Source organism: Macaca nemestrina, chromosome 12 (assembly GCF_043159975.1).
Source record: "Macaca nemestrina isolate mMacNem1 chromosome 12, mMacNem.hap1, whole genome shotgun sequence".
NCBI classification, from domain to species: domain Eukaryota; kingdom Metazoa; phylum Chordata; class Mammalia; order Primates; family Cercopithecidae; genus Macaca; species Macaca nemestrina.
Genome location: NC_092136.1, coordinates 943,098 through 968,687, shown reverse-complemented (window position 1 = coordinate 968,687; position 25,590 = coordinate 943,098). Strand labels below are relative to the sequence as shown.

At 63.4% G+C, this 25,590-nt stretch overlaps 1 protein-coding gene across 1 annotated transcript in view; it reads left to right on the top strand.

Moving 5' to 3' along the window:
- Positions 1-7,574: 7,574 nt before the first annotated feature.
- Positions 7,575-25,590, top strand: part of LOC105494177 (mucin-6) — a 35,551-nt gene continuing 17,535 nt past the window's right edge. The window contains exons 1-32 of the mRNA XM_071075875.1: positions 7,575-7,626; positions 11,003-11,065; positions 12,354-12,594; positions 12,666-12,792; positions 13,150-13,240; positions 13,417-13,526; positions 13,694-13,901; positions 14,118-14,240; positions 14,802-14,922; positions 15,054-15,192; positions 15,270-15,374; positions 15,459-15,531; positions 15,637-15,774; positions 16,032-16,193; positions 16,361-16,455; positions 16,603-16,735; positions 16,919-17,168; positions 17,243-17,295; positions 17,386-17,495; positions 17,936-18,087; positions 18,313-18,454; positions 18,539-18,649; positions 19,081-19,266; positions 19,365-19,604; positions 20,370-20,526; positions 20,821-20,964; positions 22,851-22,913; positions 23,076-23,513; positions 23,558-23,670; positions 23,762-24,032; positions 24,625-24,846; positions 25,347-25,535. Coding sequence (XP_070931976.1) covers positions 7,575-7,626; positions 11,003-11,065; positions 12,354-12,594; positions 12,666-12,792; positions 13,150-13,240; positions 13,417-13,526; positions 13,694-13,901; positions 14,118-14,240; positions 14,802-14,922; positions 15,054-15,192; positions 15,270-15,374; positions 15,459-15,531; positions 15,637-15,774; positions 16,032-16,193; positions 16,361-16,455; positions 16,603-16,735; positions 16,919-17,168; positions 17,243-17,295; positions 17,386-17,495; positions 17,936-18,087; positions 18,313-18,454; positions 18,539-18,649; positions 19,081-19,266; positions 19,365-19,604; positions 20,370-20,526; positions 20,821-20,964; positions 22,851-22,913; positions 23,076-23,513; positions 23,558-23,670; positions 23,762-24,032; positions 24,625-24,846; positions 25,347-25,535 — 4,822 coding nt within the window. The remainder of the gene's footprint in view (positions 7,627-11,002; positions 11,066-12,353; positions 12,595-12,665; positions 12,793-13,149; positions 13,241-13,416; positions 13,527-13,693; positions 13,902-14,117; positions 14,241-14,801; positions 14,923-15,053; positions 15,193-15,269; positions 15,375-15,458; positions 15,532-15,636; positions 15,775-16,031; positions 16,194-16,360; positions 16,456-16,602; positions 16,736-16,918; positions 17,169-17,242; positions 17,296-17,385; positions 17,496-17,935; positions 18,088-18,312; positions 18,455-18,538; positions 18,650-19,080; positions 19,267-19,364; positions 19,605-20,369; positions 20,527-20,820; positions 20,965-22,850; positions 22,914-23,075; positions 23,514-23,557; positions 23,671-23,761; positions 24,033-24,624; positions 24,847-25,346; positions 25,536-25,590) is intronic.

The window sequence follows — 25,590 nt, the reverse complement described above, 5'->3', positions numbered from 1 at the left end:
TCAGATTAAAACCACAGTCAGATAGCACTGCCCACCTGTTAGCATGGCTAACATTTTAAAAACGGACGACGCCAAGCATACAGGAGGGTGAGGAGGGGCTGGAACGCGTATCACGGGTGGGAGGCACAACGGCACAGCTGTCCCGTTAAACAGTTTGGCAGTTTCTGAAAAATTGAGATGCCAACCACGTGATCCAGCAGTTCACACTGGGAGAAGTGGCAGCACAGGCTCCTCTGAGACACAGACGTGCATGTTCTACTGTTTTGTTTGTAATTGCTGAAACAGGATAAGCAGACAAACGGGCCACGCTGTGTTCACCACCGATGGACACCTGGGTCATTTCCGGTTTGGGGTTGTTACAAACAGCTCCTGGGAGCATGTGTGCGCACGCATCCGCCTCGGGCACTGGCCATGCCCCCAAGAGTCGGTGGCGTCCGGACTGGAGGCAGCTGCCCACTATAGCAAGGGTGCACTTGGCCACCAGTCTTGAGCCAGGCTCCTGGGTAAGCCGCGGGGTGCTCCTCGGCCGCCCTGCTTGTGCTTCCATCTGGGGGAGGGTTGGGCTTTGGGGGACTCCCGGGGAGCTGCTGAGACAGTGGACAGTGGACATGGGCTGCTCTGATGACCGGTCTCAGCCCCGATCAGCCTTGACACCAGCTGGGAGGGCCTGAGCCTCTGGCTTCCCGAGCCCCGAGCCCGGCTGTAGGGTCACGTCTGTGCCATGTCTGTGCCACCTGGGCTTCTGCCAGGCCTGTGTGTTCTGGGCCCCCGACTCCTGACCCTGCAGGCCCCCCATGGGCCACACAGCACTCACGGCCACAGGGCAGCAGATCAGACCCAAAGTTCCCCTGGGCCGGCACCTGGTGTGAGTGGCTGGGAAACCGCCTGTTCCCTTCTGGCCTCCACTGTGTTTCCCCTGAACAACACCCGAAGAGCCAGCTGTTGTGAGCCTGGGGGCTCCTTGGCTCTCCGCAGGCCACGCCAGCCATGCCAGCATCCCCCAGGACCCTCTGGACCGGGACCTGCCCCGTCACCCCTGCTTGCCTGGGCCTCAGTCGCTGCCCCCACTGCACGTTCCACCGCCTGGGAAGGGCCCTGGACGTGATTCCTGAGAGAGACTCGGGTCTGGCTGCAACACCTGGAGCTTTTCTGGGGAAAAAACAAATTCTTCAAATTCTCCGCAGGATCTGTGGCCCCAACGCCATTGCTGGCAAAGGCACCTCTGCCGGGGCACCTGCCCAGACTCTGCACCAGCACACAGCACCACCGCCCCCAAGGCTGGCTCAGGGTCCCTTCCCTGCCCCCAGCTCTGGTCCTCAGTGTACCCACCGCTCCCAGCTCACTCTAGGCCAGGACACCTTCCAGCCTGGTCTCCGACACCTCCTGATGACCTGGCCCCACCCCCCACCCAGTCCTGCTCCTCACCTGGGGGCCCTGGAAGCCCTTGGTCTCGCCCTGGGCTGCCCAGGGCCCCCTTGCTGTGAGCGGCACCTGCCCTCAGAGGCCATTTGACTTCTGCTTTTGGGGCCCTGCTGGGCTCCCCAAAGGGACCCTGTAAACATCACCCCCATGAGAGGGATGAGGATTCCTGGGAAAGAGGTGGTCTCATGAGCCTGAGCTCCAGCTTGACCAGCAGCCTCCAGAGTCCCAGAGTCAGCAGTCCAAGGTCCCCCTACCCTCCTCAAAGCCCCCTCACCAGCCACCCTCGGAGAGCAAGCCCCCGCTAACTCCCCGTCCAGCCATGCTCACTGAAGGCAAAAGGTGCCTGATAAGCCCTGGCCCCGGGCAGTGCCTCACGGCTGCCAGCCCAGAGCAGCCCAGGGCGCCCAGTTCCCAACAACCTTATCTGTTTGCATTTCACTCCTCATCCGCTGGTTATCAGCTCCAGAGCCCGGGCGGGGCAGTCGGCTGGACACCCAGCCGTCCTGGCAGCCTCTCCCTGTGGGTGCTCAGATGAGGGCGCCTTGGGTTCAGGCCTGGAGTTGGCAATGCATGGACATCTGCCCCAGGACATCGGAGGTGCAGCCCAGCCCTCAGGATCCTGGTCTTCCCCTCGGGGCTGGTGGGGCACAGTCACCCCAGCACGGAAGGCCCTGTCCCACGAGGGCCTGCTCAGGGCCCCACGGCAGGGGATGAAACTCTCGGGGCGGGTCTGACAGGCCCTGCTCCTCCCAGGGAGCAGCTGGGGGCTCTGTACCCTCACCTGTGGCACACAGCCACCTTCCATGGGATGGGAAAAGGGGAGAAGGCATTTGGGGTGCCAGGTGGGGAGATGACTCGGCCACCTACCCCGGGGCTCAGAGGTACGCAAGTCAGGTGTGAGAGGAGCTGAGGCCAGGGGCCTCTCCTGGGTGCCTGCCCAAGGCTACCGGCCGGCAATGCTCACCCAGGGAGGTGGGGGTCCCGCCCCAGCTAAGCTCCCACCTGGAGGGAGGGGTGGCCTGGCCAGGACCCCTCCTGTGGTGCTGCATCAATGGCCCCAGCAGCCCGTATCCTGCCCCCGCCCCCGGCTGAAACGCGTCTGCTCCTGAGGGCCCCGGCCCACCCTGACCTGCTTCCTGCACCGGGCATAAGTAGACAAAAAGGACAAGGGCCCGTCTCTGGAGAAGGGCAGGTGGCAAGTTCCCCAGCCCTTTCTGGAACGTGAGTCTACCGGCCTGGGCTGAGCCCAGCCTCAGGCAGTGGTTCCTGCCGGCCACTCCTCAACCTGCCCTGGACGTGGGGGCCAGGCCAGCATCCCAGCCACCTCCAGGCCCAGCATCCTAGCGACCTCCAGGCCCAGCAACTACCAGGGCCCCTCCTGCAGCCAGACAAGACCTTTGGTCCACTCGAAGCCACACAGTGGACTATGGGCAGCGGACAGCACAGGGCTGGGGCTGGGCTGGGGGTGGGGGCTGTGTGCACCCGAGTGTCTGGCTCCTGAAGGGGGTTCCAGGGATACGGGGAGGGGCAGTGCCCCCAGATCCCAGCCCAGGCACCAAGCAGTCAAGTCTGAAAGTGCAGACAGGTGGATGCCCGGGGAGCCCTGGCCCTCGAACATCACTGGACAGGGGCTGTGGGGTCTCACTGAGGAGGGTAGGCTGGTGGTCGCCTGGGTGAGCTGCACTGCCCAGCCCTTGCAGCTGCCCTCCCGGGGTCATGCTGCCCCTCCCCAGGCCCTGGGGAAGGCCCTCACCTGTGGCACGCAGCTGGCTCTGTTTCTACCTCCAGCAGGGTGGACTCCAGCAGCTGAGGTGGCGGGTCTGCAAGGCTGGTGGAGGAGCAGAGTTGGCCAAGGAGGGGAATAGAGGCCAGAGGTCAGGGAGTGTTGGAGCCAGGCAGGGCCTCCTCTGAGGTGCTGGAGACAATGAGTGGGCACCACACACGCGTGGCTGCACGGTGGGGGCCACAGCAGGCCAGATTCGATGGGGGTGGCCACAGGCAGGAACTGGACTAGGAGCGTTTCAACATGCTCAGGAGGTAAAACCGCAGGAAACCACACGGTACTGGCAAGCTGGACAAGCCCACGGGGAGGTCACCAGTGACGCTCAGGGACGGGGGAGAGGGAGAAGACCCAGGGCCAGCCCCACTCAGCCACACAAGGGCCTTGGAGGGAGGGTGGGGCAGGTGACCTCCCCCTAGGCCTGACGCCCCTTCCCTGCCATCCCCCTGCCCCTTGGGGGACTTTGCATCCAGCCACTCTGTCCCCAGGGTCTCGGGGTTCCTGCCACCTCCCCAAGCAGTGGGCTCCAGGACCTGGCACAGGGTCAGTGCCTCCCAAGACATTGGGCATCCGGATCAACAGGAAGCCGTGGCGCGCCCCCTCGGGCATGCACCTGGGCACTGGCTGGCCATGCTGAGCTCCGCCAGCCAGCACTGGGCCCGCGCCTCGGACGGGATATGGCAGGGATCCGAGCCTGGGCGCGTGCCCACTCCCGGGCTTGAAATCTTTCCCGAACACTCCCCAAAGCCACAGCTTTCAGTGCTTTGATCTGATGGGGACCAGCTGCCAAGCCTCTGGGGGTGAAGCCCCACCTGTTCTCCTCCAGGGGACGTCACACCTGACCACAGGGCCCAGCAGGGCAGAGGCGGGGAAGGGGCTGGCCGAGGGGTGGGGGGCCACCAGCAGGTCCATCCCAGCACCTCCATGAATACGAGTCCCAGCAGACCCAGGGCCTCAGCCTCCTGTGAGGGAAGCCTCCTGGAGACACCTGCAGGGGCGAAGGCCTCAAGTCCAAGCGAAGGTCTGCTCACTCCTGTCCGGGGAGCCCCTCGGGTCTAGGAGACAGCGCCCACCCTCACAGTTTAGCCGGGAAGCTGGGACCCGGGGCCCACCCTGTGCTCCCACTTCACAGCCACACCAGGCCCAGAGTGACCGCTGTTCAGGGCCAGGCCACACAGATGGAATGTAGAGGGCAGGGCCAGCGATGGGCATGACACGGGACAATCGCCCACTTGTCCAGTCCTCAGGCCCTGTTCTCCAGCCAGGCGGAGATATGGCTCCTATCACCAAGTTGCTCCAGGAACAACACCTCGCACGCTTATCTCCCCCATTGCTCAGCGCATTCAAGCGCTCCCCCGCCAGGACAGAAATGCCGCTCCCAGCCATTTGCCACCAAGCGAGTGCATTGGGAGAGAGGGACCCCCAGGCTCCGGAGACCCCATGGTGCCACGACGGAGCCCCCACCAGGGCTCAGGGCCAGGGCCTTCTACACACCCCTGAGTGGCCCTGAGATCATGGGGACAATAAATTCTGGGATGCAGAGTTTTCACCGGAAATTCAACACATGCACACACAGGCACACGTGTGCGCACATGCATGCACACACACATGCACACAAAGGCACACACATGCACACAGCCACACACATGCACACACAGGCACACACACATGCACACACACGTGCACGCAGGCACACACACGCACACATGCATGCACATGCACACAGGCACACACACATGCACACACAGGCGTGCACACACGCACACAGGCACAGACATATGCACACACACGAACACACGTGCACACAGGCACACACACGCACACACAGGCACACGTAGACACAGGTATACAGGCACACATGCGCGCACACACATGCATAGGCACACACACGCACAAGCATCACATGCCTGCAAGCGGGCATCTTCACCACAGGCCCAGTGGGCAGCCCCATTGCAGGCTGGTGGCATCCAGCCCCCACCCGCCCCACACCTGTGCAAGCTGCAGGGATCCCCCAATTCTAGGGGACGCTGGGGACTTACGTGCTGAACGTCACGGCCATAACTGCCCTTCAAGGTCAGGGTTCTCATGAGCCCAGACAGGCGGTCAGACAAGCACAACTGCCGGGCTGACGCGGCCACAGGGCTCCCAGCCATGCCACCTGCCCATGAGGCCCCTTTCAGTACCTTGCAGTGACCCCACCCAGGGAAGGGGGCCCTAAGATCTCGGCCCCTCTTCGTCTCCACCTCAAGCCCGGGTTGAGAGGCCCCAGCTCAGAACAAGGGCCAGCTGTGAGCCCTGTGTCCATCCATCCTCAGCATGACAGGACAAGGGCCTCACTCCTGTGCCTCAGTTTCTCACCTGAACCACAGGGGCCACTGAGTGTGTTAAGAAGGGACAGCCAAGGCCAGATGCAGTGGCTCACGCCTGTCATCCCAGCACTCTGGGAGGCTGAGGCAGGAGATCTCTTGAGCCCAGAAGTTCAAGACCTGCCTGGACAAAGTGAGATCTCGTCTCTACAAAAATAAAAAATAAAAAGAACAGATGAGAGCAGGAACACCCAGAATGCCTGGTGTGGGGCTCTCAGGGTGGGTAGCACACGTACAGCAATTTCCTACGAAAACAACTTATTGTAATTTCTTTTTTTTTTTTTTTGAGACGGAGTCTCGCTCTGTCGCCCAGGCTGGAGTGCAGTGGCGCGATCTCGGCTCACTGCAAGCTCCGCCTCCCGGGTTTACGTCATTCTCCTGCCTCAGCCTCCTGAGTAGCTGGGACTACAGGCGCCTGCCACCGCGCCTGGCTAATTTTTTGTATTTTTAGTAGAGACGGGGTTTCACCGTGGTCTCGATCTCCTGACCTTGTGATCCGCCCGCCTCGGCCTCCCAAAGTGCTGGGATTACAGGCGTGAGCCACCGCGCCCGGCCAACTTATTGTAATTTCAAGCAACGTTCTGCAAAACAAGCTGATTTAAGTGAAACACCTGACACCTACCGCGTGGGGCACGTGTGGCCCTGGAGCCTCTTCCGGGGCAGGCGGGGCGGCTCCCCGGCGAGTGGGCACAGGTGGGACAGAGGTGGCAGGCCCTGGTCCCAGCCAGCGGGCTCAGCTCACCTGTGGGACAGGGGTGCAGCCCCATGTGGGAAGCCCAGCCCAGGGAGACCAGGTGGCCTCGGGGCCCTCCTGGCTCAGGCCGGGATGCTGGCATGTGGTGGGAATGGCCCCAAGGCCAGCAAGGGCTCCTGTTGGGGTAGGGGGCCAAAATCCCCTGCGGGAGGGGTCCCTGGGCTCCCAAACGAGGCTGGGGCAATCCCGGCGACCGCTCAGACCTCCACCTCCCTCCCACACTGCCAGCCACCAGCACCACCCCGATGTCCCCAGACCTTGCCCTGGCCCCTCAGGCGTGGCACGTGCCTCCTCAGGTGAGCCCCCCTGGTCATCCCAGTTCCTGCCCCTCTGCCTGAATGGGTCAGGAGCACACCAGCGACCCCACAGCCCTGCACAGATGCCCCAGCAGACAAGCGGCCCCTGAGCTTCTGTGCCCAAGACGGCCGCCGACAGTGCTCGGGGGAGAAGAAAATAGCTGTGGAGGGGTCTTCAGGAGCAAGCCTGGGACCCGGCGGGCTACAGAGACACGGTAGGTCCTCAGGCCTCCAGGGCAGCCTGTTTGAGCCCCAAGGCTGTTGTCTGTCCCAGATGGTAAATCCCCTGCTCCCCAATGCCCCCTGGCAGGGTTTACCCAGTCCTCAACGCCCCCTGGCATGGTCCCTCCTGCTGGGTGATCTTTCCTGCTGGGCAGGGAACTCAGGGTGAGGGGCGGACCCAGCGCCCTTCAGGGGTCCTGGGATTCAGGGTGGGGGTGGGCCCAGTGCCCTTTGGGGGCCCTGGGATTCAGGTGTAGCAGGGCTCCCCCAAGCTGGGTCAGCACTGGTCCCCCCAGAAGGGGCAGAGCAGGTGCCCCAGGGCCCCTACCTCCCCCAGCAGGCCCGTCCCGGCCACCAGGCGTGTGGCTGACAGGGCCCACGTTGACCCAGCAGCGGGGAGGGCCCGGCCGGGATGGCCCGACGTGGGGGGTGTTTGCAGGGCCTTTGGGGGTGTGCGTGCGTCAGCCCCCGCTGGGAGTGGGTGATAATGGGACCGCTGCCTGCAGGATTTTCCAAAGAAAGCCGAGTCCTGATAAAGTAAGCCCAGATCCTGTTTGGCCACCGCTGCGCCCGCCAGCAGTGGTGATTAAGGGGCTGGACCGTGGGGCGCAGGCGGGTGCGGCGGGGGAGGACCCACCACCCTATATAAGGCTCCCAGGACTGGCCATTGGAGCCGCACGGGTGGCAGCAGCAGGCCTGCCGGGCCCAGCGCGAGCTCCTCTCCACGGTGCACCATGCTCCGGCCGTGGCTGCTGCTGTCCTGCTGCGGAGCCCTGCTCAGCACTGGTGAGTGAGGCCGAGGGGTGCCGGACACCGCGGTGCCCTCAGAGGGGCCCTGGGCCTTCTTGCCTTGCCAACTGGGCTGGCCCACGTGGACGCTGATGGACACAAGGCCCCACCTCGGCTCCGTGACCAGCCCCCGCTGCCGCGCCCGGGTCCCCCTCGCAGCCTCAGCGCTGGGCTCTGCCAGTTGGGGTCAGGGACCCCATGGGGCCTGGACAGGGATGCCCTCCTGTGGGCTGACACAGCGGCTAGCAGGGGAGGACGCTCGGCTGGAGTGGGGTCCGGAGGTCCCGCAGGAATAGTGGGCAGGTGTGCTGGTGCCCAGGCCTGGCGCTCTCCCTCCCCCAGTGGGGTCCTGAGTCCCGAGAGGTCTCTGGAGTGTGGGGGACAGAGGCCCAGTCCCTGCTGCCGTGGGCCTCAGTTTCCTAGTCTACAGAAGTGGGGGGTGCTGCCTCCCCTGGTGTGGCTGCCGTGGGGGGAAGGGAGGGGAAGGTGCGCAGCCATTCTGGGCTCAGAACCGCCGCAGGCAGCCTGCCCTCTCCCCCACGCTCCCCTACCCAGCTCAGGCAAGATCCAGGAGGGACTGACATCCTGGATTCTCTGCCAACCACCTGCCCTGCGGCTGCTGCAGGTGGCCACCAGTCCTGCCCCAGGCCCCCAGAAGGAGCCAGCCCCAAGGGGTCCCTCTGTGGCCACAGCCTGAGGCCTGGGGAGACCCCTCTTGCCGACCAAGGCACCAGCCCAAGGGCCTCTGTGTTCCGTGCTCCTCCTTCCTCTCCAAGCTGGCCCCTGACCCTCCTCCACGGCCGGGAGTCCCCTGGGGTGGCCGCTGGCCGGACAGAGCTCGCCCTCGGAGCTGCTGCCAACCTGGGGCCTTGGGCTCAGAGCACAGTGGGACCCCCCCAGGGGTGCCCCAAACCCGCCCCGCCCCTTCTCTCCCTTGAAGCCCCTTCCCCACCACACCGGGCACCACCCTTCAACAGTGGGAGATGTGGGGGTCTCTGAGCCCTCCCAGCAGTACCCTCTGCTTGGGACCCCAGCCCCCACCTGCACACCTGGCACAGCTTGGGGACAAGTGCCAGAAAGTGGGGCTGAACTTGCAGCAGAGCGCGACACCTAGTCCCTCGGGCCACCACCCTGGAGCCAGGGAGGGAGGTGTGATGAGGCCCAGGGAGCCTGGAAGTCTGGGCTGTGGGCAGTGCAGAGGGTGGAGGGCCAAGTGGGGGTGTCCGCCAGTTACCCCAGCAAATGCTCTCTGAGCATCGCCTCTGCCAGCACGGGAGGGGCCTCAGCCGGCAGAGTGTGGAGTCGGGCAGCTGTGCTGCAGGCCTGGGCCACAGTGGGCCGGGAGGCAGGGGTGGGTGGCCGCCAAGCGTGCAGAAGGAACAGCGCGCACCTGCCGCCTCATGCTCGTCCAGGGGCTGAGAGGCCGGGGGTGGCAGACCAACCCGCCCAGAGGCCCATGGGCCTGGCCGAGGGATGAGCCAAGGGGAAGCACAGCCAGTCTGGGCAGGAACGCAGGAGCCTCCCGCTGGGCTTCAGACAGAGCTGGAGGCAGCCGACTTGGAGCCAGTGGACCCAGGGAACCTCCTGCGGGTGGGGCAGGGCGAGGGTGGTGGGGGGCACAGAGGACGCAGCAATGAGGCTCCCACCCGGGGCAGTGGAGCCAGCCTGGCAGGGCCGAGGGCACCGAAACACGGGCCTGAGGTGTCTGTGCTGCAGCGGGGACGGCCACCAAGTGCCATCCCCCATCTGAAAGGTGGAGAAACTGAGTTGCAGGGGGCTTTGCCCAGGGGAGACCTGTCACAGCTCTGCAGCCTCCAGAGGTGCTGGCCTAGGGGCGGGCAGCCGACTCCTCCTCCCGCTCAGAGCTCTCCCACCCCTCCCCCACCAGAGGCCAGTGAGGGCCCCGTCCCAGGAACCACTGAGTTCCGTGGCTGAGGGTTCCGTGTGTTGCACACTCCTACAACAGGTGCTTCTGAGCCCCATGGATCATCCCTGGAAGGAACGGCAAGGGGCTGAGGACCACGACACCTGCTGGGACCCCCAGGAAGGGGATGGGTGAGGGGTGGGTGCTCGCCAGGCTCAGGGCCCAGCATGAGCCACCCCCACCCAAGTCTGGAGTAAACTCAGCTTACATTGGGGATAAGCCAGGTGAAGCCCATCAGAAAACGATCTCAAGGCCAAAGGGGACCACAGCCAAATGTGTGTCCCCCACAGCCAAGACTAGCATTCTCCTTAAATCCAGTCACTCAAATATCCAACAACTTCTGCCTGTGCCAGAGAGGACTCACCCAGGCGGCCAAGGGGCAGGCAGCCTGGCTCCTCCCTGGACCGTGGGTAACACCATGCCCCAGCTGACAGGCCCCTGCCCCTGCGTCACCGGAGACACAGGTGTCCAGCGGTAACGGGGGCAGCACCAAGTCAGTCCCAGAAAGTGGGCAGAGCCGGGGGTGGGAGCGCAGGTGGGGAGTGGCAGGAACAGGATCTCAGAGCTACGTCTGGAGGGAGGTGCCGTGAGTGCCCTGCTAACCAATGGGCAGGGACAAGGAGGGTCCCGGCCCCGAGAGGGATCTGGAGAGGTCACGGGTCCTGCTCAGGTGCCCCACCAGTACTCAGACATCGGCGGCCCATGGGAGCCACAAGAAGGGCCACAGTCCCGGAGGCAGGGTCCAGGGAGTTACCCAGAGGTGGTAGAAGGTCTCCCTCCGGGTAAAAGGGATGGGACCTGGGGGGTGTCGGCCCCACCCCAGCCTCCGCAAGTCAGAGTGGGGCATCCCCCGCTGCCCTGCCCTGGAGTCACCATGACTGGGCTATCTGGACATTTCTCTGACAACAGTGGCCTCGGTGCCAGGCCTGACATCAAGGCTGTCTCAAGGCTGACGTGCAGGCAAGTGGCCATGTTTAGAGCCACTGAGGGCAGGGAGAACCGGCCATGGGGCCTTGGCACAGACCCCTCAGGGAAACCAGGCGGCCAATCTGGGGAGGTGGGCACAGCCCGTTCTGTTGGCTCCACTCTCAAGCCCCTGCCACCCACACCAGCCCCTCCTCGCCCTGCCCAGGAGCCCCAGGGATGAGTACCCTGCACACAGGGTGCCTGTCATCTGCTGAACCCCAAGGGGCTGACGGCTGAACTGGGACTGAGTGGACGAACGAGGAAGTGAATGAAAGCAGGGAAGGAAGCCGGGGCTCATGAAGGACAACACGAGAGGCCGAGCGCTTGGCCTGCTGTTGAGGCCTTGAGCCCCACGAGCCATGGATGCTTCTCGCACTCCGAGTGTGTGCAGGGGCACAGGCAGAGCAGCCCTGGGCAGAGGTGAGCGGCGCCCTCAGGGACGACAGGGCAGCCCCACACCAACCGCGGGTCCTGTCCACACAGGTCTGGCCGACACTTCCTACACCAGCCCAGGCCTCTGGAGGCTGAAGGACTCTCCGCAGACAGGTAAGAGCGCAGCGGCCACTGATCCTGCCGCCCAGACCACCCAGGTCCGGTGTGCAGGAGAGAGGGCCCCCCAAGACACACACATCCAACACACATACACACACATACATGCACCAACAAACACGAACACACATGCATATGCCAACATATGCACACGTACCAACATACACATGCACATACACCTGACACACACACATACATGACACAGATGCATGAGCACACGTCACATACACACCCAACACACACTACACACACCCAACACACACCCAACACACACTACACACACCCAACACACACTACACACAACCCAACACACATGCACACACACCCAACACATTACACAGACACAACCCAACACACATGCACACACACCCAACACGACCTACACACACACCCAACACACACTCCACACACAAACCCAACACACATGCACACACACCCCCAACACACTCTACACACACAACCCAACACACACGACCTACACACACCCGACATACACATACACACACACCCACTACACACACACAACCCAACACACAGGCACACACCTGACATACACATGTACATGACACATGCATGAGCACACGTCACACACACACCCAACACACAACCAACACACACGACCTACACACACTCCTGACATACACATGCACACACCCAACACAGCCAAACACATACACACCCAACACCCACGCACACACATCCCAGACATGCAAACGTGCACACATACAACATGCATGACTTATACATGTGCACGCACCCAACACACAACCCTACACACACATGCACCATTGTACACACCCTACACACACCTGAGACACGTGCCCAACACACACATGCACACCCACACACACGCATACACCCAGCATGCACACACATGCACTCAACACACATGCCCAGCTCACACAACACACACATGCACACAACACACACAATCACACCCAATACACATGCAGGTATATATTGTACATGCCTACACAGCTCTCCAACACACACACTCCCAATGCACGCATGGACACACCTGACACGTATGCACACACCCCCAACACACACATACGTGTACACACACACACGTGTGTACATATGCCCACAGCAGTGCTGACTCCTGGCCAGGCATATACCATAGCACTCAGGTTCACTCAGATGCCCATGTCTGGGGTTTCCACAGCCTGGCCCCAACTCTAAAACCCTGGCCCAGGGAGATGAGTGACCTCTCTGCCTGCCCTAGCCCTGCCCGGCCAGGATGGTGGGGACACAGGGTTTTGTGTCAGCACTGCTATCTCTGTAGCCCCGGACAAAGGCCAGTGCTCCACGTGGGGGGCTGGTCACTTCTCCACCTTCGACCACCATGTGTACGACTTCTCGGGGACGTGCAACTACATCTTCGCGGCCACGTGCAAGGACGCCTTCCCCACCTTCAGTGTCCAGCTGCGGCGAGGTCCAGACGGGAGCATCTCGCGGATCATCGTGGAGCTGGGGGCCTCCATCGTCACCGTGAGCGAAGCCACCATCTCAGTCAAGGACATCGGGTAGGCCAGGTGGGCTGGGGCCCGGGGGCCGGAGGACTGAGGGGCCACCACCGACTGCCCTCGCCCCACAGGGTCATCAGCCTGCCCTACACCAGCAATGGGCTCCAGATCACACCCTTTGGCCAGAGTGTGCGGCTGGTGGCCAAGCAGCTGGAGCTAGAGCTGGAGGCCGTGTGGGGCCCTGACAGCCACCTCATGGTGAGGAGAGAGGGGCCAGGGTGGGCCTGGAGACCCACAGCACTGGGGGGGCAGGTGGGACTCTGGAGGGGCTGCCCTCCTTGGGGATCCCAGCCAGCCCTCAGGCTGCCATGCAGCCAGGCCCTTTGTGCCAAGCAGTGCTGACCCCTGGCCAGTAACATGAGCTAGGACTGGGTTTTGTGGGTGACTCAGCTTCTCCACTGGAAAATTAGGCTCCCACAAGAAGCAGCAGACGAACAGGGTGGGGGGATGGTGGGGGCTCTGGGTCCAGGAGCAGGAACTGAGAGCCCTCCACAGCGGATGAGGGGCACCCCGGTCCCCTAGCTCCCTGGCCCCCAGCAGAGCCATCTCCCGCAGGTTCTGGTGGAGCGGAAGTACATGGGCCAGATGTGTGGGCTCTGCGGGAACTTTGACGGGAAGGTGACCAATGAGTTTGTCAGTGAGGAGGGTAGGTGGGGGCCAGGGCTGGTGGGGGCCTCTGTTCTGAGCAACAAGGGTAGGTGGGGGTAGGGCTGAGGGTCTCAAGGTGGGGGACAGGGCTGGGGGGCCTCTAGGTGGGGGGCAGGGCAGGGGTGCCTCTGAGGCCCAGCCCCCACGGTGCTGATCCCTGTCCTGCACCCCCAGGCAAGTTCCTGGAACTCCACAAGTTCGCTGCCCTCCAGAAGCTGGACGACCCCGGTGAGATCTGCACCTCTGAGGACATCCCCAACACCCACGTCCGGCAGGTCCAGCATGTAAGCAAGGGGGCTCCAGGTGGGGCTGACCTCAGGTCTCACAGGGTCGCCGAGACCACCAGGGTCCCCCACAAGCAGCCCCATCACAGACGCCCTGCCCTGACCTCCCCAGTCATGGTGGCACGGGGTGTGGCCTTTGCCCCCATGACCCTGAGCGGCCTCCCCAGGCCCAGATCTGCACACAGCTGCTGACCCTGGTGGCCCCCGAGTGCAGCGTGTCCAAGGAGCCCTTCGTGCTAAGCTGCCAGGCAGACGTGGCCGCAGCCACCCAGCCAGGCCCACAGAACAGCAGCTGTGCCACCCTGTCCGAGTACTCCCGCCGGTGCAGCATGGTGGGCCAGCCCGTCCGCCGCTGGCGGGGCCCCGGCCTGTGCTGTGAGTCCAGGGAAGGGTGGCGGGGGGCAGGGAGGCCGAGGGCTCCAGACCCAGCTCTCCCAGCCCCTGGACTGCCTGATGTGACGCCTGCATCCATCTGAGATCCCGGCTGCTGCTTCTAGATGGAGGAGGGGCTGGGCTAAGTCCTCCACCAAGCTGGGGTGGGACAGGGAGGGGTGGGGGGGAACCTCTCACCAGAGCCGTGTGTGCCCACAGCCGTGGGTCAGTGCCCAGCCAACCAGGTGTACCAGGAGTGCGGCTCGGCCTGCGTGAAGACCTGCTCCAACCCGCAGCACAGCTGCTCCAGCTCCTGCACCTTCGGGTGCTTCTGCCCGGAAGGTGAGGGCAGTGGCAGGCACTCACTCTCCCCGGGACCCCTGGAGAGAGCCCAGGGACAAGGGGACGTCAGACTCCACCCACCCCGACCGGGCTCACCCCAACATTCTGCCGTCTGAGTCCCAGCTCCGGCGCCTCTTGCCCTGGGACAGGCTTTTCCCGCCCGACGCTTGCAGCCTGCAGGTCTCCCAGCCATGGCCACCCCTGCAAACCCACAGGCAGTGAGGGCTGCTCACTGGAGTCGGGGAGCTGCCGAGAGAAGGTGGGGTTTGAGCTGGGCCATGGGACAGTTACACGTCCCTGCCTGCTGGAGGCCGCCACTCACCAGGAGCCTGGGCTGGGCACACTGGCACGAAGGGCTGTGCACGCACAGGGCCTGACGTAGACTTGCAAATGCAAGTGCAGCTGGAGTGAGAAGTCGCAGCCCAGGCTGGAAGGGGCTTCTTCTCGGAGCCAGGTTGCGGGGGGTGGGGGGCGTCTCCCTGGAGCCAGGGAGGGGCCGCCCAACAGGAGAGTGGGAGGCAGTCAGTCCCACCCAAGCCCCAAGAAGCCCCGCTATTGCAGGTACGGTCCTGAATGACCTCTCCAGTAACCACACCTGCGTGCCCGTCACCCAGTGCCCCTGTCTGCTCAACGGCGCCATGTATGCCCCCGGGGAGGTCACAATAGCCCCCTGCCAAACCTGGTGAGTGAGGCGCTGGAGGGGGCTCTGGCTGGCCGGCAGGAGTTCCGCTGGCCTAGGGCGGGTAGGGGTGTGCTGCTGTCCAGCTCCAGCGGCCCTGCCCACCATGCGGTTGCCCCCATGCCCACCCACAGCCAGTGCACCCAGGGCCGCTGGGCGTGCAGGGAGCGGCCATGCCCCGGCCACTGCTCCCTGGAAGGTGGCTCCTTCGTCACCACGTTTGACGCCAGGCCCTACCGCTTCCACGGCGCCTGCACCTACATCCTCCTCCAGGTAGGACGAGCCCCGTGGCCCATGGGGAGGGGCACTCCCGGTGACCCCACCCATGCCTGAGCGCCACCCCCTCGCAGAGCCCCCAGCTTCCCGAGGACGGTGCCCTCATGGCTGTGTACGACAAGTCCGGCTTCTCACAGTCCGAGACCTCCCTGGTGGCCGTGGTCTATCTCTCCAGGCAGGTAAGGCCTTTCCCGCGCCCGTCCCTGCCAGCAGGGCTCCGCTCCCTGGCGCCTGCACCCTGACTCAGGCCACCCTCTCTCCAGGACAAAATTGTGATCTCTCAGGACGAGGTGGTCACCAACAACGGAGAAGCCAAGTGGCTGCCATACAAGACTCGTACGTCCTGGCCCAGTCCCTGGCCCCCCAGAACGGTGCCTTCGGGGTGGGCTGCAGTGGGCAGGGAGGGGGCTGAGACGGCCCATTGAGCACTGTGTCCTGCAGGCAACATCACGGTCTTCAGGCAGACGTCCACCCACCTCCAGATGGCCACCAGCTTCGGGTTGGAACTCGTGGTCCAGCTGCGCCCCGTCTTCCAGGCCTACATCACTGTTGGGCCCCAGTTCAGAGGTCAGACCAGAGGTGAGTCCCTGCCCCTCCGGGTGGCCCTGTTGCCTCATTCCTACGGGGCCTGGCCATGACCAGGGGAGGAGAAAGGTCCAAGAGAGGTTCACACAACCCTGTGTATCTGGGGAGCCCCCGGGGGTAACAGGCACGTGTGGCCCACGCGGCTTCTCACCCAGGGTGCTATTAGAGGAAGGACGGGAGCTCCAGGGCGTGTGGGCAGGAACAGGTGCAGGAGGGATGGGCTCAAGCTGAACTCAGGCCTGCCGGCTCAGGGCTCTGCGGCAACTTCAACGGGGACACTACGGACGACTTCACCACCAGCGTGGGTATTGCCGAGGGCACCGCCTCGCTGTTTGTGGACTCCTGGCGGGCGGGGAACTGTCCAGCCGCTCTGGAGCGTGAGACTGACCCCTGCTCCATGAGCCAGCTCAACAGTGAGTGTCCGGCCCCCAACTCCCCCTGGCTGCCCCCCAGCACCCACAGTTCTGACAGACCCCTGGACTCGACCACAGGCCCAGCTGCCAGGGTGGGGGGTCCCTGGGAGGAGCCATGGCTGGAATGGGGAGGGGCCGGGACTCACACCCGGGCCTGTCGTCCCCAGAGGTGTGTGCGGAGACCCACTGTTCCATGCTGCTGAGGACAGGCACGGTGTTCGAGAGGTGCCATGCCACAGTGAACCCCGCGCCCTTCTACAAGGTGAGGGCCCGAGGGCGTCTTGGGAGGGCTGCAGGGAAGGCCATGGTGGCTGACATGGTCTCAGGCACCCAAAGGCATAGGTTTGGGGCCCCCACATCCCCAGGGCAGGGTGCCTGCCACCAGCCCATGCTGGCTCTCTGCCCGCAGAGGTGCGTGTACCAGGCCTGCAACTACGAGGAGACCTTCCCCCACATCTGCGCTGCCCTGGGCGACTACGTACACGCCTGCGCCTCACGGGGCGTCCTGCTCTGGGGCTGGAGAAGCAGCGTGGACAACTGCAGTGAGTGCCCAGCGGGGCTTAGCGGGATCACAGCAGGCTGGGCTCATGAGGGGGTGTCCTGGGGCCCCAAGCTCTGAGGCTCTGCAGTGCCCGGCAGGCAGTGGAACCCAAGCTCGCCCTCCCCGGCTGGCCCCTCCCAGAGGGTCTGATGCCCGGAGGGTCTGATACCCGGGTCCTCCACAGCCGTCCCCTGCACGGGCAACACCACCTTCAGCTACAACAGCCAAGCCTGTGAGCGCACCTGCCTGTCGCTGTCAGACCGTGCCGCCGAGTGCCATGCCAGCGCGGTGCCCGTGGACGGTTGCAACTGCCCCAATGGCACCTACCTGAACCACAAGGGCGAGTGTGTGCGCAAGGCCCAGTGCCCGTGCACACTGGAGGGTTACAAATTCATCCTGGCCGAGCAGTCCACCATCATCAACGGCGTCACCTGGTGAGGGGCCAGGCAGGGGCCAGGCGGGGGGTCCCTGCCGGGCCCCAGGGGCTCACGCAGCCTCTCTCTTGCAGCTACTGCATCAACGGGCGGCTGAGTTGCCCGCAGCGACCACAGATGTTCCTGGGTACGTACAGCAGTGCCGGCCACAGGCTGGGACTGTGAGGGGCCCCGGCTTCCTCTCAGTGTCCTGACTGGGTGCCCCTCTTTCCTATAGCCACCTGCCAGGCCCCCAAGACCTTCAAGTCCTGCAGCCAGTCCTCCGAGAACAAGTTTGGGGCGGCCTGTGCCCCCACATGCCAGATGCTGGCCACTGGTGTTGCCTGCGTAAGGGGGCGCGCAAGGAGCGGGAACGCCCAGGCCCCACCTGGGCCATGAGGGAGTTCACAGAACCCCGGGAGACCCGGCCATGTTCTGCCCTGCGGCGGGTGCCTGGGGCTGGCCAGGAGGGGGGAGCAGCCCTGTGGCCGGGCAGCTGGAGGCCCCAGGGGCTCGTCTGCAGGGCTCCCTGAGGACAGTGGCCAGCACCAGCTTGGGGAGGGTGGGGTGTCCATGTGTAGGGATGGGTACAGAGTCCCAGCACCTTTCACAAAGTGGGGGAAGCTTTGCTAAGGCAATAAGCCCAGCTGCCCACAAAGGCCACAGAGTAGGTCTGTATTCAGGGAGAGGGCCTGGGAGACACGCCAGGTGGTCTCAGAGGGGCCCAGGGCTGGGCAGCGGCTGGCTGAGGCCACCCTTCCAGGGGCCGCTGACCTGCCTCCCTCCAGGTGCCCACCAAGTGTGAGCCTGGCTGTGTCTGTGCCGAGGGCCTCTACGAGAATGCCGACGGGCAGTGTGTGCCCCCTGAGGAGTGCCCGTGTGAGTTCTCGGGGGTCTCCTACCCTGGGGGAGCTGAGCTCCACACCGACTGCAGGACCTGGTGAGACAAAGCCTCGCTCCAGACGCCATGGGCTCCTGGGGCTGTCTGGGGAAGGCAGGTGCTGTCTGGGGCAGGCAGGGGCTGTCTGGGGCAGGCAGGGGCTGCCCAGGGTGGAGTTGTCCCGGAGGTAGGGGCATCCAGAGGTGCAGCCTGGCCTCTCCAGGGACCACACCCAGTATGGCAGGAGGGCCATGGGCCTGCCACCCACACCTGCTGTCTCCACAGCACCTGCTCCAGGGGGAGGTGGGCCTGCCAGCAGGGCACCCACTGCCCGTCCACCTGCACCCTCTACGGGGAAGGCCACATCGTCACCTTCGACGGCCAACGCTTCGTATTCGACGGCAACTGCGAGTACATCCTGGCCACGGTATCCACCGGGCGCGGGGCCGCGGGGCCCGGGGACCCAGAGGCACGTCCCCCAGGGCTCCTCCTCAGTGCCCTCTCCCTGCAGGACGGGTGTGGTGCCAATGATTCACAGCCCACCTTCAAGATCCTGACAGAGAACGTCATCTGTGGGAACTCGGGGGTCACGTGTTCACGCGCCATCAAGATCTTCCTGGGGGTGAGCAGCGAGGCAGACTGGCAGGGCGGGAGGGGCGGGAGGGGGCCCCTGCCACACAGCTGGACCCTGCCCACTGGAGCCTCCAGGTCCTGCCCTGAGGTGCAGCTCTCCCCGCCTGCCTCTCCTTGAGGGGTGCCTGCTGCCCCTCCCTGGCCAGACACTCAGGACCAGGGGTGCTTGTCCCCCACAAGGTTTCAGGGGCTGCGCAATGTCTCCCAGGCAGAGGGGAGGGACTCTCCAGGAAGCCCGAGCTTCAGCCCTCAGCCCTGTTCCAGGCATGCCAGGCCCTTCTGCCCCAAGCTGGTTCTCAGCAGATGCTCCTGTGCATGGCCTTAACAGACCTGGCAGCTCTGCCTCTGAGAGCTCGGTCCAGCACGGCTGTGCCAGGGGCCGGGGAAGACAGGCAGTCCCATGCCAACCCTACTCCACAGGGCCTGTCCGTGGTGCTGGCAGACAGAAACTACACGGTCACCGGGGAGGAGCCCCACGTGCAGCTCAGTGTGAGGCCGGGCACGCTGAGCCTTGTCGTGGACATCAGTGTCCCCGGAAGGTACAACCTGACACTCATCTGGAACAGGCACATGACCATCCTCATCAGGATCACCCGTGACTCCCAGGTACCGCACGCCCTCTGCGTCCTCCCAGACCCTCCCCGATGCAGGGGTGGAGACGGATGGCACAGTCCCTGGGCCCGGCCTGATGCCGCTGCCTGCAGGATCCCCTCTGCGGCTTGTGTGGCAACTTCAACGGGAATATGAAGGACGACTTTGAGACGCGCAGCAGGTACGTGGCGTCCAGCGAGCTGGAGTTCGTGAACTCGTGGAAGGAGAGCCCGCTGTGCGGGGACGTGAGCTTCGTGGCGGACCCCTGCAGCCTCAATGCCTTCCGGCGCTCCTGGGCCGAGCGCAAGTGCAGCATCATCAACAGCCAGACCTTTGCCGCCTGCCACAGCAAGGTGGGCACCGGGCAGAGGGCTGTGCGCCTGCTCCTCCACAAATGTCCGGTGGGGGTGGGGGAGGGGGTGGGGGCCGGGCCCTGTCTGGCCCAAGGTGAGAAAGCCAGGCACGGTTCTCCCTCCATGGGATCCCAGACCAGCCAGATCAGGGTGCAGAGAGGTTCAGACCCTCTGCCTGAGCGCAGGGCCCTGACGTGGGGCCGACTTGTGCACTGTGGCTGTTTAGCAGCCCCCGGCCTCTGGCCACCAGATGCCAATAGCACCCCCAGACAGCGCCATGAGTCCCCTGGGGCAGCATGGCCTGGTGGGGCCCCCTGCTCAGGAGCCGGTGGTCAGGGTGACCTCCAGGATGCAGGGCACGCGCTTCCTGGCCCAGGGTGTGATCCAGTCATCGGGGTGCAGTAAGAACTGAGAGGATAGGGACAACCCATGGTGGAACGGCATGGCACTGGCCCGCTGAATGTGAGCGTGGCGTGGGGGAGCGGAGACCCCGGGCAGGGCTGCAGTGGTCATGGTTGGTGGCAGCGTACCTTGGTCCCAATGGCGGATCTCACAGCGTGAGCTCGGGTCAGGCCTCCGTGGCAGCATCGGCTTTGGGAGGGTGGCTGGCGGTCAGGGCTGAGGTCCATGTGCTGCGGCTCACCCAGTCCCAGTGCCCTGGCCGCCACACTCTGGCCTCACCACACTGAGGGCACTGCAGGTGGCAAAGCCTGGTGCCCCGCTATCCCCCGACGGCCAGACACTGACTGGCACACGCTCCTGCAGGTATACCACCTGCCCTACTACGAGGCCTGCGTGCGCGACGCATGTGGGTGTGACAGTGGCGGGGACTGTGAGTGTCTGTGTGACGCTGTGGCTGCCTACGCCCAAGCCTGTCTAGACAAGGGTGTGTGTGTGGACTGGAGGACCCCGGACTTCTGCCGTGAGTGACCACCCCACCCACAGGTTGCTCCAGCCCCTGACACCCAGCACCACTGAGGGCCAGCGCAGGGCTGCCCTCGCCCACAGGCCCCTCTCCCTGGACAGGCACCAGGCTGTGCCCTGCAGGGCCACCCTGGTCCTCCCGCAGCCCCCAGCTGCCCAGGGGAGGTTTTGCCAAAAGGGCCCAGGCCTTCCCCACCCACGCTCAGGTTCCACGCATGCCCAGGGGAACCACTGGGTCAGGGCCAGGGCCAGGGCCAGGAACCCCGCCAGCTGACATGTCCCTTCCTCCCAGCCATCTACTGCGGCTTCTACAACACGCACACGCAGGACAGCCACGGCGAGTACCAGTACACCCAGGAGGCCAACTGCACGTGGCACTACCAGCCCTGCCTCTGCCCCGGCCAACCACAGAGCGTCCCAGGCAGCAACATCGAAGGTGCCAGGTGGCGGGGAGGTGACGCAGATACACAGGGGGACCCATTCACTCATTCATGCACATTCATTCACACACATTCACTCATTCACACACATTCACTCATTCACACATTCATTCATGCTCATTAATTCACACGCATTCATTAATTCACACATTCATTCACACATTCATTCATGCAGATTAATGCACATTCACGCATATTCATTCACACACATTTGTTCATCCACTCACGCATTCACGCATTCATTCACGCACCTTTATTCATGCTCATTCATTCACGCAGATTCATGCACATTCATTCACGCATATTCATTCATGCACGCACATTTGTTCACTCACACATTCACGTACATTCACTCATGTACATTCATTCATGCACATTCATTCACGCACATTCACTCCACATTCATCCATTCACGCTCACTCATGCACACTCATTCAACATATTCATGCTCATTCACGCATTCACTCAACATTCATTCATGCTCATTCACACATTCACTCATGTACATTCACGCAGATTCATGCACATTCATTCATGCACATTCGTTCATTCACTCATGCACATTCACTCATGCACATTCACACATTCATTGAACATTCACGCACATTCATTCACACATTCATCCATGCACATTCATTCATTCATGCTTGCTTATTCATTCAAGCACATTCGCTCATACACATTGATGCAGTCATTCACTTGAACATTCATTCTTTCACACACAATCATTCACTCGCTCAGCAGATGCGTCCTGAGCACCTCTGTCCTCCAGGCCAGTTCCAGGTCAGGGGACCTGGCCTTACACAAAACAAACAGTCCTGCACCCTGAGGCTTCCCTCCCAGCCGGGGAGAGGTGCCTAAGGAGGCAGAACCAGTGTCGGCCAAGGCGCCCACCATGGAGGGGAGAAAGGCAGGCCGGGGTGGGAGAGCTACCCCATGGCTTCCGTGCCACACAGGGTGGTTGGGGTCCTTGGTGGGAAGCAGATGTGAGGGTGAGGATGGGAAAGGTGAGGCGGGGAGCCAGGAAAGCGTCCAGAGGAGCAGCCAGGAGCAGCCTTGTGCCCAGAACCCTTGAGAAAGCCAGGGCAGTGGGCAGAGCGAGCAAGTGAGGGGCGCAGGGCTACAGAGGGGTGTGGGGTACACAGAAGTGTGGGATGGGGTGAGGCCAGGATGCAGGGGTCTTTGTGAGCCCTGTAGCTGACCCAGGGCAGATGTCTGAACGCAGATGGTCCTGGGATTAACAGGTGCTGGCCCAAGCGGTGGAGGAGGGTGATGTCTGGAGCCATCCGGACACACGGGACAGATGCACTGGGGCTCAGGAGGGCAATGCAGGGTACCTGCATTGGGGAGCACAGAAGAGGGGGGCCAGTGTCTGAGGTCCAGGGGGAGGTGAGGACTGGAAGATGGCACTGAAGCCCCAGCCTCGGGTGATAAGCAGGGGATGAGAGACCAAGGCCCGAGGAAGGCATGGCAGGAAAGGAGTGGCTTAGAGCAAGGTGCGCGGGTGAAACTGTAATCCCTGCACACTGAGAGGCCAAGGCAGGCAAATCACCTGAGGTCAGGAATTCGAGACCAGCCTGGCCAACATGGCGAAGCCCCATCACTACTAAAAATACAAAAATTAGCCGTGCATCATGCACACGCCTGCAATCACAGCTACTTGGGAGGCTGAGGTAGGAGAATCACTTGAATCCAGGAGGCAGAGGTTGCAGTGAGCTAAGATCGCGCCACTGCACTCCAGCCTGGGCGACAGAGCGAGACTCTGTCTCAAAAAAAAAAAAAAAAAAAAAAAGGCAGAGAGGAAGGAGGCCGCCAGGACAGGAAACATGCAGGTGGGCCTGGCTGGCCACTGGTCACACAGCCTGGCCGTTCTCCACCCTAGGCTGCTACAACTGCTCCCAGGATGAGTACTTCGACCACGAGGAGGGGGTGTGCGTGCCCTGCAGTAAGTCCAGTCAGCTGCCCTGAGAACCCCTGCCCCTGCCTACATGGAGGCAGAAAGCATGTCTGCATCCCACAAACAAGGGAGAGAGCCCTCGGGGGCTGTGAACCCTTACGTGAGCTCTGGGACTCGACTGTCCGGGACCCTGGCCCCTTGGGTCTCCAGAGACTCAGGCAGCCTCCAGCCCATGGCAGCAGAGAGAAAAAAACAGCACTAAACCCCGTTGGGCCCTCCCATCCCTCTTCCACCAGCCCCCAGCTCCCCCTACCCTCACCAGGCCTGCCAGGGTGCCTGGGGTAGAGAGTGGGAATCATCCTGGGAAGGAGAAAGGGAGAGAGGGAAGGGTGGGCTCCCAGCCCCTCCGATCCCCTCCGATCCCCTCCACCTCATCCTTGGTGAGCATCTCTGACTCAGGCCCTCGGAGCTCCCGGAGGCCCCACGGGGTGGGGAGGCTTCGAGCGCCACAGGGAGCTGACGCCATCTTCTTGCAGTGCCAGCCACCACACCGCAGCCATCCACCACAGGTGATTGCACGCACACTACGTGCCAAGGTGACGCGGCCCTTTCCTGGGCTCCCCCTGGCTCCCTGGACAAATCTGTTGGGTGGGAAGCAGGGAGGGGGCAGGCAGTGCCTGTGCCCTTCCCAGGTCTAACCTGGCAATCAGAGCTGGGGGAGGAGCTCAGCCCACAGCCAGGCAGCAGCCTGGTCCCCGTGGCCCTGGCTGGACCCACGGATGAGCACACAGTGGGGCCTCAACTGGTGACCGCCGCCATGCAGAAGGCCCTGCCAGGAGCCAGGCTGCACTCAGAGAGCCACAGGCCAGCCCTCAACTGAGTGCCCGGCACATCAGCCCCTGCAGGGCTGCCCGGCTTCGGCCAAGCAGGCAGCGGGGAGGGTGCTCCCCAAGGATGTGCCAGTGCCCTGCAGCCCTGATGGCATGTCCGTCCACCCAGGCTCACGGCCCACACAAGTCTGGCCCACAACGGGAACCTCCACCACCATCGGGCTTCTCAGCTCCACCGGACCCTCACCCAGCTCCAAACACACCCCTGCCAGCCCCACCCAGACACCCCTCCTTCCAGCCACGCTCACATCCTCCAAGCCCACGGCCTCCTCGGGAGGTAAGGAGCCTCCAGATGAGCCCATGGAGAGGACAGCTGCAGGGGGTCCTAGGTACACCTCTGGGGTGGGTTCAGGGATGGCCCCGCTTCCTGGCTCAGATCTGCCACTAAGCAGATTCTCAGCATAGAATTTCCTATGCTTGGGAGCCAAACTAGGGATTTTTCAGAAAAACTTTTAAAGACAAGCTGGTCACGGCACAGGCATTCCTTGCTGCTGGCTGCTATCACTAGAAACCGTGTGGGACCTACAGGGCCTCTGCCAGGCAGCCTGCCCCTGCCCTACACCGAGCAGGGCCCCATCTGCTGCCCAGGGACCCTGGAGGGGACAGGACAACCGTCCGCTCAGCCGAGTAAGGGTGGGTGCAGGAGCAGCTGCAGCCCCATGAGCGTGTGGTCACTGCTCCAGCTCTGGCCGCCACAGCCAGGAGTACGGCGGGAGGACCTAACAAAGGCAAGAGGAAGAGCCCCTCCAAGGAGGCTGAGTCCCGGACAGCAGGCCAGGGATCCCAGGAGCAAGGCAGGGGGCTGGGACATAAGCCTTTGAGATGCAGGCCCACAGGAAGGGGATGTTCCGGGCGGCTGTCCTCTGCAGAATCACCTAGACCAACCACGGCCGTCACCCCACAAGCCACATCAGGGCTGCCTCCCACAGCCACACTGAGATCGACAGCCACAAAACCCACAGTGACCCAGGCCACAACCAGGGCCACGGCATCGACTGCCAGCCCAGCCACAACGTCCACAGCTCAGTCCACAACACGGACCACGGTGACACCACCAACACCAGCCACACCAGGGACAAGCCCCACGCTGTGTAAGTCACGGCGCCACAGGATGCCAACCATTGCGAAGGCACCTGGGCCCACCTCCAGCTCACATTTGGTGACTAAGCCGCAAAGGAGACCCTGTATTTCCCAAAGGGCAAGCGGGAAGGCAGCCCAACAGCGCACGCTGGAGCTAGATGCGAGGGAGGGCCGCCCTGCACCCACAGAGGCAGGCCTGGGGAGCAGAGGTGCAGGAGGGCAGGGGCCACCACCAGGGCCACAAGGAACCAGAGGGGGATAAAGTAGGGCCTGGGCTCCAGTCACAGAGTGGCAGCTGCACTGAAGGAGTCAGCACTCAGCTCGGGGCAGGATGCGGAGCAGGTCCAGGTGAGATGGAGACACTGGGGCAGGCTACAGTGCCCAGCAGGGGCCATGTCACAGGACCAGAGACAGAGACAGGCAAGAAAAAGGTCACACGGACAAAAGGCCAGCAGAGGTCAGGGTAGAGAAACAAACACAGTAACGATGACAACTTCACCATTTCCCACAGCAAAATCGACAGATCAGGAACTGCCAGGAACAACGGCCACCCAGACGACAGGCCCACGTCCAACCCCAGCGAGCACCACGGGCCCAACCACCCCACAGCCAGGACAACCCACGAGGCCCACAGCCACAGAGACAACTCAAACAGGAATGACTACTGAATACACAACGCCCCAAACCCCACACATCACACATTCCCCACCAGTGGGGACTCTCGTTGCTTCCACAGGTCCTACGACTGCAATATC